Source organism: Capra hircus, unplaced genomic scaffold (genome assembly GCF_001704415.2).
Source record: "Capra hircus breed San Clemente unplaced genomic scaffold, ASM170441v1, whole genome shotgun sequence".
Classification (NCBI taxonomy): domain Eukaryota; kingdom Metazoa; phylum Chordata; class Mammalia; order Artiodactyla; family Bovidae; genus Capra; species Capra hircus.
Genome location: NW_017190029.1, coordinates 1 through 15,451, shown reverse-complemented (window position 1 = coordinate 15,451; position 15,451 = coordinate 1). Strand labels below are relative to the sequence as shown.

At 38.3% G+C, this 15,451-nt stretch overlaps 1 protein-coding gene across 1 annotated transcript; it reads right to left on the bottom strand.

The window, feature by feature from the left end:
* Positions 1–856: 856 nt before the first annotated feature.
* Positions 857–14,901, bottom strand: LOC102191323 (zinc finger protein 665-like). Its single transcript, XM_018045018.1, has 2 exons — positions 14,756–14,901; positions 857–5,779 (listed from the first exon to the last, which is right to left on the bottom strand). Exon 2 carries the CDS (start codon positions 5,757–5,759, stop codon positions 3,249–3,251), a length of 2,511 nt encoding a protein of 836 aa, XP_017900507.1. The 5' UTR covers positions 5,760–5,779; positions 14,756–14,901; the 3' UTR covers positions 857–3,248.
* Between the last annotated feature and the right edge of the window lie 550 nt (positions 14,902–15,451).

The following is a 15,451-nucleotide window of genomic DNA, read 5'->3' as shown; positions in this document are numbered from 1 at the left end:
ACATTGCTTAGACTGCTTACTGCCCTGTCCTTTTATGAGGACCATGCCAATACTGCCAGCACTCTAGGACAGGACAAAAGGTGGAATGCAACGGGTTTACTTATAAGGATTTTAAATATAGGGCTCCTGTTTGTTGAGATAGATGTCAAGCTAAATCATGGAAATTCATGTGTGTGGCCAATTACACCATTGTTGATTGGGGACCCTATGGTATGTGGTTATCGTACTGCTCAGATGATATTAACAGTACCATGTGTGATTATGTTACTCAAGTAACATGGAAGATTACCAACAGTTCAATGGAACACTTCCATGACAAAGGACTCCTTGGCTGGCTTGATGGTGGAATGGCACGTCCTCGCCCTCAAATTGTCCTCAATAAACAAATTGGCCCTGAACAATGGGACATCTGGAAACTTGCTACAAATACTGAAAACTTGGAACCTGGACTGGATATTTCACAGGGACCAGTCATAGTCACAGTAACTATTCCTTCCATTATAATCATTCATATTTTATACAAGCTTGTGTTCCCCTTCCTTTTGTTATCGCCATAGGAAACTTACAATAAGACTTTACGTTCTGTGACTTGTATAGATTGCAAATTGTATACTTGTCTTAATTCCTCTATTTCTCTAAAAACACAAATCCCTTTTGACTCTTCGATCATGATGTAGTCTCTGGTTGCTAGCAGATCTCCAACGACCCTGCAAAGAGGATCCCATCGTAAGACTTACCTCCCAGTTACTCACTAAATTACTCTGACGATCTAAGCAATTAGATGCTTGATTCTTGGCATTTTGGGGTTAATAGCCATTTGCACCACTGCCGCTGTCACAGACACTGCTTTACAAACTTCAATTCAAATACGAAACTTTATTCAAAAATGGACTAAAGATGCTCATACAATACGGGTCACTCAGGTTGAGAAAGATGAAAAAGTTCAAGATAAAAACAGCCATCCAATGGGTTGGAGATCAATTAATAGACTTACAAAAATAAGTATTATTAAATTGTGATTGGAATTCTACTCAATTTTGTATCACTCCTCTTCGGTTCAACCATAGTGCTTACAATTAGGAAAAAATCAAATTTCATTTGCAAGATATGCATAATAATGCTTCCTTAAATGTACAATTGTTGCAAAAGGAAACCCTTGAAACCTTCTCTAAGAGTCTACCCTCTTCCAACAATTTGGGAACCTTAGCTGAACAGCTAGCTGATCAATTATCTGGGCTAGACCCTCGAAGATGGTTTCAAGGCATTACACATAGTATTGGATCTGGAACTATAATGCTGATAATTATCCTGGTGATTATAATCTTAACATATTGATGCCTTTCAACTAAAATTGTTCAAACTAAACAAACTCACTTGCTCAGGGCCTTTTTCACACAAGTACCTACAGTCATCCCCAATTATGAAAAAGTAAAAAAGAGGGAACTGTCAGGGGACATTCAAATTTAAAGGATCCAACATGATATTTTCTTCTTTTGTGTGCTGATTCTCAAGGACTCTATTCTTTATCAGTTCCTGGAAAACAGGAATGAGCAGAGCTGCATGCAGTTCTCAGGACTGAGGTCATGAGAAAGAGCATCTGCTTGGAATCCCTTCAGTGACTCCCTTCAGTGACCTTTTATTTGAAGGTAATCTGTTCAGTTATGCCCCTCTTCCTCAGGATATGGAATGCTTTCTGGCCCTTTCAAGATTGTTATTTGCTTGGCTTTGTTTTTCCTCAATTTTTTTTTACTGCCTAAAGCTGCCTTGAATGAAGATATAGAAACATGCGTTTCTGCAAATAAAACACACTTGTTTCACTCGAGACTTGGGTCCCCTGCTTCCTTCTTCTCATCGACTCCATTCCTTGGGTCCCGGTCTACAAAGACCATGACAGCTCTGTCTTCAATTTCCACAAATAAGAGTAACTCTTTAATCATATATACAACAGTTATTTCTATCCAATGGAGAACATGACCCTATTCCTATGCATTGTTCCTGGCACACCATCAGTCCCTGGTAACTCTCCCTCTCCTCCTACGAAAAGCCCAGGCCTTTTAACATCTTGCCTACTCTGTTCAAGGTCAGTTGATAGAACATTATGTTTTATAACAGGCTGGACTATGTACAGAAGGGCTTCCTGTTCCTACTGACCGTGATGAGTCATGTCCTAGTTTTATGTTACTTTCTCCCCTCCCTGTTGCTAATTCACACACACACTATTGAATTTTGTAATTCAGGCTGTGTGTTTTTCCAGGGAACATGGATGTGAATGAATTGTATCTAATGAAGTCGATCCCTTCATCTCACTGATTCCTTCCCAGAGACCATCATGAAACACATGTAGCAAATGCATTTGATCAATGTATTACCACAGCCAAGCTCTTAGAGCTCACCACACAACAGGCCAATAAACTGAGAGACTACTTGTTGGGAAAGGAATAGTGACTTTATTCAGAAAGCCAGGAAACCAAAAAGATGGCGGACTACTGTCCCAAAGAATATTTGCTGAGGTAGAATTCGGGTTTCTTTTACACGAAAAGATCTCTATAGCTTCTCTTCAAATATGGACTTACTACAGTTGCTGAGTACCTGAACTAAAGTCATCAGAGAATACATATAGAGAAAAAGGTAAAGGATTTGCCACAACCACTGAGTCTGGGAAGTATGGCTCCCCTATGTTCCTATCTTGTGACTTTTGGGTAAGATCCTTGCCACACACGTTACATTGCTGTGTGTTTTCTCCAGGATAAATACTCTGATACTACTGGTGAGATGTGAGGATACGGTTATTTTTTTTTTTTTTAACATTTGTGAAATTGGTGAGGAATCCAGAATGAATTCACGTTCTAAAGACCTAACTAATAAATACATACATATCTGGCTTCTATCCAGTATGAATTTTCTCATAAAGCCTAAGATGTTGCCACACTCATGATATTTGTATGGTTTCTCAGTAGGATGAATTCTCTGAGCAACAGCAGGGTGTGAATTTTGAAAACTTCTACCATATACCACATTCACATGAGTTGCTCTCATGTATGGATTTTCTGATGTTTAGTGAGTGCTGAAACCTGAGAAAAGGATTTTCCACACTCGAAACATTTGAAAGGTTTCTCTATATGTATTCTCCAGTGTTTTGTAAGGTGTGAATTTTGACTGAAGAACTTGCCACACTCATTACATCTGAAAGGTCTCTTTCCAGTATGAATTCTCCAGTGAGGTTGAAGATGTGGTTTTTGACCGAAGACTTATCCACACTCATCACATTTGTAAGATTTCTCCCCAGTATGAACTGTCTGATGACTTAAAAGGGTTGATTTTTCACGAAAGGCCTCACCACACTCATCACATTTGTAACGTTTCTCTCCAGCATGAACTGTCTGATGCCTTAAAAGGGTTGACTTTACACGAAAGGCCTTGCCACACTCATCACATTTGTAAGGTTTCTCTCCAGTATGAAATGTCTGATGACTTAAAAGGGTTGACCTTTCACGAAAGGCCTTGTCACACTCATCACATTTGTAAGGTTTCTCTCCAGTATGAACCGTCTGAAGACGAGCAAGCTTTGAATTTCGCCTGAAGACTTTGTCACATATATTACATTTAAGTAATTTCTTTCCTGTATGAATTTTGTTATGTCTCCTGAGGTATGAGCTGTCAGTAAAGGCCTTGCCACACTCATCACAAGGTTTCTCTCCAGTATGAACTGTCTGATGACTTAAAAGGGTTGAATTTTGGCTGAAGAGTTTGTCACATATATCACATTTAAATAATTTCTTTCCTGAATGAATTTTCTTATGTTTCCTGAGGTGTGAGCTCTGAGCAAAGGCCTTGCCACACTCAGCACATTTGTAAGGTTTCTCTCCAGTATGAACTGTCTGATGACTTAAAAGGGTTGACTTTACACGAAAGGCCTTGCCACACTCATCACATTTGTAAGGTTTCTCTCCAGTATGAACTGTCTGATGCCTTAAAAGGATTGACTTTAGACGAAAGGCCTTGCCACACTCAGCACATTTGTAAGGTTTCTCACCAGTATGAACTGTCTGATGACTTAAAAGGGTTGACTTTACACAAAAGGCCTTGCCACACTCATCACATTTGTAAGGTTTCTCTCCAGTATGAACTGTCTGATGACTTAAAAGGGTTGACTTTACACAAAAGGCCTTGCCACACTCATCACATTTGTAAGGTTTCTCTCCAGTATGAACTGTCTGATGACTTAAAAGGCTTGACTTTACACGAAAGGCCGTGCCACACTGATCACATCTGTAAGGTTTCTCTCCAGTATGAACTGTCTGATGACTTAAAAGGGTTACCTTTAGACGAAAGGCCTTGCCACACTCATCACATTTGTATGGTTTCTCACCAGTATGAACTGTCTGATGACTTAAAAGGTTTGACTTTACACGAAAGGCCATGCCACACTCATCACATTTGTAAGGTTTCTCTCCAGTATGAACTGTCTGATGACTTAAAAGGGTTGACTTTAGACGAAAGGCCGTGCCACACTGATTACATTTGTAAGGTTTCTCACCAGTATGAACTGTCTGATGACTTAAAAGGGTTGACTTTACACGAAAGGCCGTGCCACACTCCTCACATTTGTAAGGTTTCTCTCCAGTATGAATTGTCTGATGCCTTAAAAGGGTTGACTTTACACGAAAGGCCTTGTCACACTCATCACATTTGTAACGTTTCTCTCCAGTATGAACCCTCTGATGACGAGCAAGGTTTGAATTTTGGCTGAAGACTTTGTCACATGTGCCACATTTAAATAACTTCTTTCCAGTATGAATGTTCTTATGACTCTTGAGGACTGAGCTGTGAGCAAAGGCCTTGTCACACTCATCACATTTGTAAGGTTTCTCTCCAGTATGAACTGTCTGATGACTTAAAAGGTTTGACTTTAGACGAAAGGCCGTGCCACACTCATCACATTTGTAAGGTTTCTCTCCAGTATGAACTGTCCGATGACTTAAAAGGGTTGACTTTACACAAAAGGACTTGCCACACTCATCACATTTGTAAGGTTTCTCTCCAGTATGAACTGTCTGATGCCTTAAAAGGGTTGACTTTTCACGAAAGGCCTTGCCACACTCTTCACATTTGTAACGTTTCTCTCCAGTATGAACCCTCTGATGACGAGCAAGATTTGAATTTTGGCTGAAGACTTTATCACATATACCACATTTAAATAATTTCTTTCCTGTATGAATTTTCTTATGTCTCTTGAGGTGTGAGCTGTGAGTAAAGGCCTTGCCACACTCATCACATTTGTAAGGTTTTTCCCTGTGTGCTTTGAGTTCTTGTGTTATTCCTGAAGGATTCATAAAATCATTCCCATATATATTAGAAACACTGGTTTGGACACAAGGAGGAATTCTTTGAACTGGTGAAAATGAGAAACTGTTGTCTACAGAACTCTTAACTTGATTATATTCAGAAATTATCCCGCCAGTTTGAAATATCTGCAGTTTATCCTGAAAGTTAAATCCAAACCTCTTTCCAAAGGGCTTGATGCCTGCATCCTTTCTATCATGCGAATCTCTTCCATGAGGCACATTTCCATTAAGGCTTATAGGTGTGCCTTTGTAGTTTCTTTTGTCATCTCTCCCCTGACACTCAAAGTCACACATATTTTCCTGACTTTCCCAAAGATGACAATGTTTGATTTCACAGCTTTCAGGGCTTCCCAGCATCAATGTTTGGAATGTTTCTCGTTTATCACTGTTCGCTTTGGGTTTTAAATGCTTCATCACATGTGTAGGAGAGATATCTACAAGATAAAAAGAATCATAGGTATCCTGCTCACAATAATTCAAAATTAATGTTTCATGTTGAATATATATTATAACAAAAGTAATACATCAAGTTATGAAACACCACAATGATCACCTTAAGTCTTTAGAAACACTAAAGGAATAGAATTCTTAACTTAAGAAAGCATAACATAAATTCACTGTTAAGGTAGCCTAGTTTTAAAAACCATATGCCAAACACTCACATTGGACAATCTTATGCCAACTCTCAAAAACAGAGTGTTTTTCTACCAGAACCCTTAGGAACGTATCAATCAACAGCTGTCTCAAATTGAAAACAAAATATTACACTATCATTGTATTCTGCAATCTTACTGTACATAAATTCCAAAAAATATAATATATATTTTAACAGTAAGTAATCCAAAACCAAGCTTACACAATAATTAACTTTTCATAATTGGTTGTTTACAATTGAAAAAAAAAGAGAAAATGAAGAATATGATTAAAACAATTTTTTGAAACAACATAGTTTTTTAAATCTGCTATAGAACTATGTACCCAAAAAGAAAAGGCATTTTATAATGTTAACAAGTGGTATGTGTCACCTGTATTGCAGAATACACGCTAAAAGACCATCATCTGTAAATGACACATAAATTAAGACGTAAAATATTCACCGGTTTTCTAACAGCCAATAAACAATGCAACCCCCACCTATGTTGTTGTTCAGTCGCTCAGTCGTGTTTGCTTCTTGGGACACTGTGGACTGTAGTGAACCGGACTCCTCTGTCCATAGGATTTCCCAGGCTAGAATAGTGGAGTGGGTTGCCATTTCCTTCTCCATGGGATCTTCCTGACTCAGGGATCAAACCTGCATCTTCTGCATTAGCAGGTGAATTCTTTACCACTGAGCCACCAAGCAAGGCTAATCTCTAGGCATGCACTATTCTTAATTACCTAGTTTAATGGCACCAAAATATAATAAATAAAAAGTGAGTGCTTTGTGTATTTATTGACTAAGGTCAGACACAATATTGCTGAAAAATGTTGCAAGTGAAATGCATACAAGATATACTGTAGTTGAGGTTTGACAGAAAACAAAATTCGGTAAAGCCATTATCCTTCAATTAAAAAATAAATAAAATTTTAAGAAGATATAATGTAGAGCTAGAACAAATAATTTCACAATTTGTATGGGAATACAAAAAAAACCCTCAAATAGCCAAAGCAATCTTGAGAAAGAAGAATGGAACTGGAGGAATCAACCTGCCTGACTTCAGGCTCTACTACAAAGCCACAGTCATCAAGACAGTATGGTACTGGCACAAAGACAGATATATAGATCAATGGAGCAAAATAGAAAGCCCAGAGATAAATCCATGCACCTATAGACACCTTATCTTTGACAAAGGAGGCAAGAATATACAATGGATTAAAGACAATCTCTTTAACAAGTGGTGCTGGGAAAACTGGTCACCACTTGTAAAAGAAAGAAACCAGATCACTTTCTAACACCATACACAAAAATAAATTCCAAATGGATTAAAGATCTAAACAGATGACCAGAAACTATAAAACTCCTAGAGGAGAACGTAGGCAAAACACTCTCTGACATACATCACAGCAGGATACTCTATGACCCACCTCCCAGAATACTGGAAATAAAAGCAAAACTAAACAAATGGGACCTAATTAAACTTAAAGGCTTCTGCACAACAAAGGAAACTATAAGCAAGGTGAAAAGACAGCCTTCAGAATGAGAGAAAATAGTAGCAAATGAAGCAACTGACAAACAACCAATTTAAAAAATATACAAGCAACTCCTGCAGCTTAGTTCCAGAAAAATAAACGACCCAATCAAAAAATGGGCCAAAGAACTAAATAGACATTTCTCCAAAGAGGACATACAGATGGCTAACAAACACATGAAAAGACGCTCAACATCACTCATTATCAGAGAAATGCAAATCAAAACCACAATGAGGTACCATTTCACGCCAGTCAGAATGGCTGCGATCCAAAAGTCTACAAGCAATAAATGCTAGAGAGGGTGTGGAGAAAAGGGAACCCTGTTACACTGTTGGTGGGAATGCAAACTAGTACAGCCACTATGGAGAACAGTGTGGAGATTCCTTAAAAAAAATGGAAATAGAACTGCTTTATGACCCAGCAATCCCACTGCTGGTCATACACACCAAACAAACCAGAATTGAAAGAGACACGTGTACCCCAGTGTTCATCGCAGCATTGTTTATAATTGCCAGGACATGGAAGCAACCTAGATGTCCATAAGCACATGAACAGATAAGAAGGCTGTGGTACATACACAATGGAGTATTACTCAGCCATTAAAAGGAAGTCATTTGAATCAGTTCTAATGAGGTGGATGAAACTGAAGCCTATTATACAGAGTGAAGTAAGCCAGAAAGAAAAACAACAATACCATATACTAAAGCATATATATGGAATTTAGAAAGATGGTAATGATAACCTTGCATGCGAGACAGCAAAAGAGACACAGATGTATAGAATAGGCTTTTGGACTCTGTGGGAGAGGGAAAGGGTGAGATGATTTGGGAGAATGGCATTGAAACATGTATAATATCATATATGAAACGAATCGCCAGTCCAGGTTCGATGCATGATACTGGATGCTTGGGGCTGGTGCACTGCGATGACCCAGGGGGATGGTACGGGGAGCGGGGAGGGAGCGGGCTTCAGGATGGGGAACACGTGTATACCTGTGGTGGACTCATGCTGACGTATGGCAAAACCAATACAATATTGTAAAGTAATTAACCTCCAATGAAAATAATTAAATTTATATTTTAAAAAAGATATATGTAGATAAAGTCGTATCATAAAGAACATGACAGAATATAGATATTACCTTTTTTAAACAAATAAAATTTTGAGTATTTACTATAAAACATGTACTACTGACAGCACTATTTGCTTTAAAAGGCTTGAGGTAAATTAACATGTTTTTCTCTAATCAGAGCAGGAGACACACCCAATTGGCCCACAAAGTGGTAAGAGAACCAGGATATGAATCTGAACCTACAGGGACAACTGGAAAAACTTATTTGTAAACATGACCACCCAACAAATGAATAGACTAGAAAATATTTCAAAAAATAATACAAGAAACTTAGAAGGAAAATATCAAAGAAGATACAAGACAAAAGAAGTCTGTTTAACTATTATTCAACCATCCCATCTCGAAATGGGTTGTGAGCCATCATGGATGCACAGAGTGATTTAGGTCATGTCCTGAGAAACGTGTTCAATAAATGATCAGAGATTATCTTTACAGTGAGAGTATGTAGAAGGTGGAGGGATGTGATAGGTAAGAACAATGTTTCCATACATATCAAGGTACTATGTGAGGACTGGTCAGGACTAAGAAAGGGTCTGCGTAGAGCATAGGGTACACAGGTTTATGCCAGATATCAGCTTGTGACTGCATCTCTTTGTGAAAATAACTGAGAGTGCAAACTAATATACTGACCTTAAAAGAAAACAACTGGTTCAGCAAGTTTATGGGCATTATACTATGGGTATGGGACAGAAACAAGAGAGATTTTAAAAGTGATTATGATATATAGAGAAAGCAGGATAATACCTGTTATACTATTTACAATGTAATGTATCCAACTCTGATTTTGTAACTTACAATGGAATGCTTATATTCAAGAAAAACATACACAATATCCCAGGATATTGTGTAAAAATCTCATTAGCAGAAATCAGAAGAAAAATCCAGGAGAAGGCTATCTAAACCTGGGTTCCTCTGCCAAGTATGATTAACCACTCTATTGGACATTTACTTCGTTTCTTCTTCCAGACATGGTCATCTCAAGATCGAGGAGTATCAAAGGAAAGGAGGGATTGACACTGACTCTGGAAGGCCTTCCCAGTTACAAAAGCCTTTCTGAGGCATCCAACTCTTTTTTGTAGAAAAAAGCTTTATTCTCCTAGACCTTCCCTGAGTTCAAAACAGCAGATTCAAACAGTTACTAATACATTAAAGGACATGAAAGGATCATACCATGATCAAGTGGGATTTATTTCAGGGATGCAAGATTTCTCAATATCCACAAGTTAATCACTATGATACACCACAGTAACAGTTGAAGACTAAAAACCATATGATCATCAATAGACGCAGAAAAGGTTCTGACAAAATTCAAGTGCCATTTATGATAAAAACCCTTCAGAAAGTCAGCACAGATGGACCCTACCTCAACATAATTAAGACCGTATGTGTCAAACACACAGCTAAGATCATACTCAGCAGGGAAAAACTGAAAGCACTTGCCTTAACAACATGAATAAGACAAGAATGTTCACTATTGCCACTTTTATTCAACATATTTTTGGAAGTCCTAGCCACAACAATCAGAAAAGAAAAGGAAATAAAAGGAATTCAAGGTAAAAAAAAATAAAGAAAAAGTAAAACTGTCACTATGGTGCTACACACAGAAAATCCCGAAGATGCCACCAGATGACTACTAGACCTCATCAATAAACACAGTAAACTTGCTGGATACAAAATATATAGAAAACAGCTGCATTTCTATACACTAATAATGATATATCAGAAAGTGAAATTAATGAAACAATCCCATTCACCATCTCAGAGAAAAGAATACAATTCTAAGGAATAAACTTCCCTAAAAAGTCAAAAAACTGTACTCATAAAACTATTAGATGCTGATGACTGATACCAAAGATGACACAAACAGATGGCACAAACATATACCATGTTCTTGGATTGAAAGAAGTAACACTGTCACAATGACCATACTATCCAAGGCAATCTACATAGTCAATGCAACCCATCTCAAATTAACAATGACATATTTCATAAAACAAAGATAAACTTAATTTCTACCAAAATACAAAAGACTCTGATATCTAACATGATCTTGAGAAGGAAGAACAGAGCTGGAGGAATCATGTTTCCTGAGTTTCAGACTATACTACCAACTCACAGTCAACAAATTGAAAGTGAAGTCACTCAGTCATGTCCAACTCTTTGTGACCCCATCGACTGTAGACTAGAGGTTCCTCTGTCCATGGGATTCTCCAGGCAAGAATACTGAAGTGGGTTGCCATTTCCTTCTCCAGCAGATCTTCCTGACCCAGGGACTGAACCTGGGTCTCCTGCATTGTAGGCAGATGGCTTTACCATCTGAGTCACCACGGAAGTGGTATGATGATGGCACAAAACAGAAACACACATCAGTAGAACAGGACAGAAAACCCAGAAATAAACCAATTTACTCAGAGTCAATTATTCTATAACAAAGGAGGAAAGAATATAGAATGAAGACGTCTCTTTAATAAGTGATGCTGGGATAAATGGATAGTTACATGAAAAAGAATGAAATTCCAACATTCTCTAACACCACACACAAAAATAAACTCAAAATGTGTGAAACATCTAAATGCAAGACCAGATACTATAAAATTCATAGTGGAAAACAAATCCAAAACACTGACATAAATGTCAGGAAAATTTTTTTGAATCTATCTCTTAGAGTCATGGTAATAAAAGCAAAATCAAACAAATGAGACCTAGTTAAATTTAAAACCTTCTTGCAAAGCAAAGGAAACCAAAAAAAGAACAAAAATTCAACTTTTGCACTAGGAGACTATATATGCAAATGATGCTATCTATAAGGGATTTATTTCCAAAATATACAAACAGTTCATACAGCTTCATATCAAAACAAACCAACCAACAAACAACCCAGTCAAGAACTGGGCAGAAGATCAAAACAGATACTTCTCCCAAGGAGACAAACAGATGGCCAACAGTCACCTGAAAAGATGTTTGATGTCTCTACTTATGAGAGAAATGCAAATCAAAACCACAAAAATGTATCACCTCACACTGGTCAGAATGACCACCATCAAAAAGTCTACAAACAATAAATGCTTGAGAGGGTGTGGAGAAAAGAGAACCCTCCTACACTGTTGGAAGGAACATAAATTGGTACTGCCACTTTGGAGAATAGCATGGAGGTTCCATAAAGAACTAAAAATACAGCTATCACAGAAACCAACAATTCCAATCCTGGGCATATATCCAGAAAGGATGAAAACTAATTCAAAACGATACATGCACCCCAATGTTTTTAGCAGCACTATTTATACCAGCCAAAACACGGCAGCAACATAAATGTTCACTGACAGACAACAGGATAATGAATATGTGGTACATATATACAAGGGAATATTGTGAAGTGAAAGTAGCTCAGCCGTGTCCAACTCTTTAAGACCCCATGACCAGCAGCTGGCAGCCTACCCTGTCCATGAAATTCTCCAGGCAAGAACACTGGAGTGGGTTGCCACCTCCACAGCATAAAACACAATGAAGTTATGCCTTTTGTAGCAATATAGACAGACTTAGGGATTATTCTAAGTGAAATCAGACAGAGAAAGACAAATATCATAGGATATTATATGTTGAACTGAAATAAATGATACAAATGAACTTATTCACAAAATAAACTCACCAGAATAAAAAACAAACTTATGGTTACCAAAGGGAATAGTACAGGATGGTGATGGGGGCAGGAAAGGGACAGATAAATTAGGAGTCTGAATATTTACAAACTAATGTATATACAAAATAGAGAAAACAACAAGAACCTACAATATAGCTCAGAGAACTACATTGAGTATCTTGTAAACTGCTGAAACACAAAACTAAATTAACTATACTTAAAAAGTGGAGAAGGAAATGGCAACCCACTCCAGTATTCTTGCCTGGAGAATCCCAAGGACAGAGGAGCCTGGTGGGCTGCTGTCTATGGAGTCGCACAGAGTCGGACATAGCCGAAGCGACTTGGCATGCATGCCTTGGAGAAGGAAATGGCAAACCACGGCAGTGTTTCTGCCTGGAGAATCCCAGAAATAGAGGAGCCTGGTCGGCTGCCGTTTGTGAGGTCGCACAGAGTCAGACACAATTGACACGACTTAGCAGCAGTAGCAGCAGCAGCAGCAGCATACCTAAAAAGAATGGTTAAAACAAAAACACCTCTTGCAGAGATGTTCAAAAGATGTTTCACAAAGGTGTAAAAACTACTAAATGGGGGAAGCAGTCTATGAAACAAGACATGTTGACAAAACTGAATACCCACCAGCCAAAGAACTTACTTGGAACATTATCTTACACTACAGACAAAAACGAACTCAAATGGTTCAAAGACCTAAACCTAAGTCCCAACTGTATAAAACTCCTAGAAGTAAATGTGCAGGAAATGTTTCTGGAAATTGGACCACAAATGATTTACTAGATATAACACCAAAAGCACAGGCCACAAAATAAAACCAGATATTAATAAATTGAACTATAACAAAATTGTAAACTACTCTGCATTAAAGTGCTGCGAGTTTGAAAAGACAATCAATAGTAAAAGAGAAAATATGTGGAAATCGTACATCTGATAGTAAGTTGAGTACAAAGACTATATAAAGAATTTTACGAGGGACTGATCACCAGTTCCACCATAGGGACCATTTCCCAATCAATCATCCAATGCATTGCAAATACAAAACAGAAACACTAAGAGTAACAAAGAAATTTGAACTCAATGATAAAATAAAAAAAAAAAACAAACCTACAATGCACAGAATAGTGCAGCCAATAGCCTCATAGATATGAGAATGTGAACTTGGACAAAGTTGTCCTGGGATAAATTCCCATACCATTTACAGAGGCTAAAATATATGGTCCTTGATACACATCAACAACACTGTCATGGTGCCCTTGACAGAGTCTCCAAAGCCAGAAAATAACCTGGAAAGATGTATCAGGCTCTCATGATACTTTCTCTCTCATCATCCTAGAACATACTGATCACTCTACTGGATAGCTTTAAGTGGTGACTTTGTACAGAGTAAGAAAATAACATTAGGAATAATGTCTCCATCACAGTTTTCTGTTACCTACTAAATCCACTACACAGAGACTCAGAGGCTGCCAATTAAACATAGGTGGATTATCATAGCAAGGAAACCAGATAAAATTTCAGACCCTCAGGAATAGATTTCAAAGAAATTGAAGAGGTAAAATGATACAAAGTAAGGAGAATGGAACATCAGGAACAGCTGACATTCCCAGACAGGGCAGAGCAGCACAAGAGTAAAACTAACACAACATGAAGGTCAGACATTACAGCATCTTGAGATGGGACCATGCGCTCAGCCTACAGATGGCAAGCTAAGAGCGTGCGAGATTCACGTATGCTCCCCTCGTAGGATCTAGGATCAAAGAGATGATCTCTCTACCCACTCTTATATTTTCCTAAGTAACAACCACAGAGAATCCAATCCGCCAACTTGTCCCACTCCTAAACAGAAGAAAACAGTGCTTTTGAGATGCTCGTTTTTCTTTATATGTTGTAGTTTTGGCTACTTTTACATCACTCCCCACTGTCCAGATCTTTTTCTCATGCTCCAACATGGAGATAATATTGAGATCAGAAACAGAAATTCTGGGACTTCCCTGGTGATCCAGTGGTTAAGACTCTGCATTTCCAATGCAGGAGGTGTAGGTTTGATCCTTAGTCAGGGAACTAAGATCCCACATGCAGAATGGTGCAGCCAAAAAAAAGTAAACAAGCAAACGAAAACAAATATATATTGAGTGTTATCAGAAGAAAGAAATCTAAAGTGCTGTGGATTTTTTTAAACCATGAGCCAAAAGTCAACAGGTAGAAAATAGGAAATTGGGTTTTTAGGTATTTTTTTTTTAACATCTGCCAGTGAGCTCTGTACATAATCAAGCTCTGGGACAACCTTAGATATGACATGAAACAGACACAGCATCTGAAGAGGGTCAGTTTAATCTTGTGGAAGCTGTGTCATGCCCCCAGTCACCAGAACTCTCACATGAAAGATATCAGGGCCTCCCAAGGGGCACACAGGGAAAATGCAGATACCCAAGGGCAGCTCTGGAAGGAAGTCAACCTCACCCAGGAGAGCAGGTTCCTGTAGGTCTCCAGCATCACATCCCTGTACAAGGCCCTCTGAGCAGGGTCCAGGAATTCCCACTCCTCCTGAGTGAAGTTGATGGCCACATCCTCAGAGGTCAGTCGTTCCTGAAATGAAATCACATGTCACCAAAAGGGCCATGAAAAGTTCTCATTTTCATGCAAAAGAGAAAGGGTAGTAAAGGGTACGGATTGACTTGGTTGAAGTATGTGTTCTAACAGATCCCAAGCAGGGGTATCTGTATCTGGAGAAATTATGGATCTCTAATTTTAATTTCTTATGCTTTTTTCCTAAGACCTTATGAGATCCTCCAATTAATATGGATTTTTCATCATTGTTCAAAATCCATGAAATATATAAAAATAAAGCTCAACACTGTTTTGGCTATACAGAAGTGTCAGATATTATGTTCTACCGAGTGAGTGCAACTCAATTATCTCGATGAGGTACAGCATGAGTGGTGTCTTCAGAGATGACAAAGTCCACGGCACTTTTAATGGAAAGGTCAAATTTTCAGTATGATGTTGATAACAGCAGCAAGGACCAAATGTCTGAAGGCTTCCTGTTGCTCTAAATTACTGTAGTATTACTCTAAACATTAAATAAGTACTTTACAGGCAAGAACNCTGTCATGCAACATAATAGCCCTCATTAAAAAGAACCATGCTGTTCCGCCG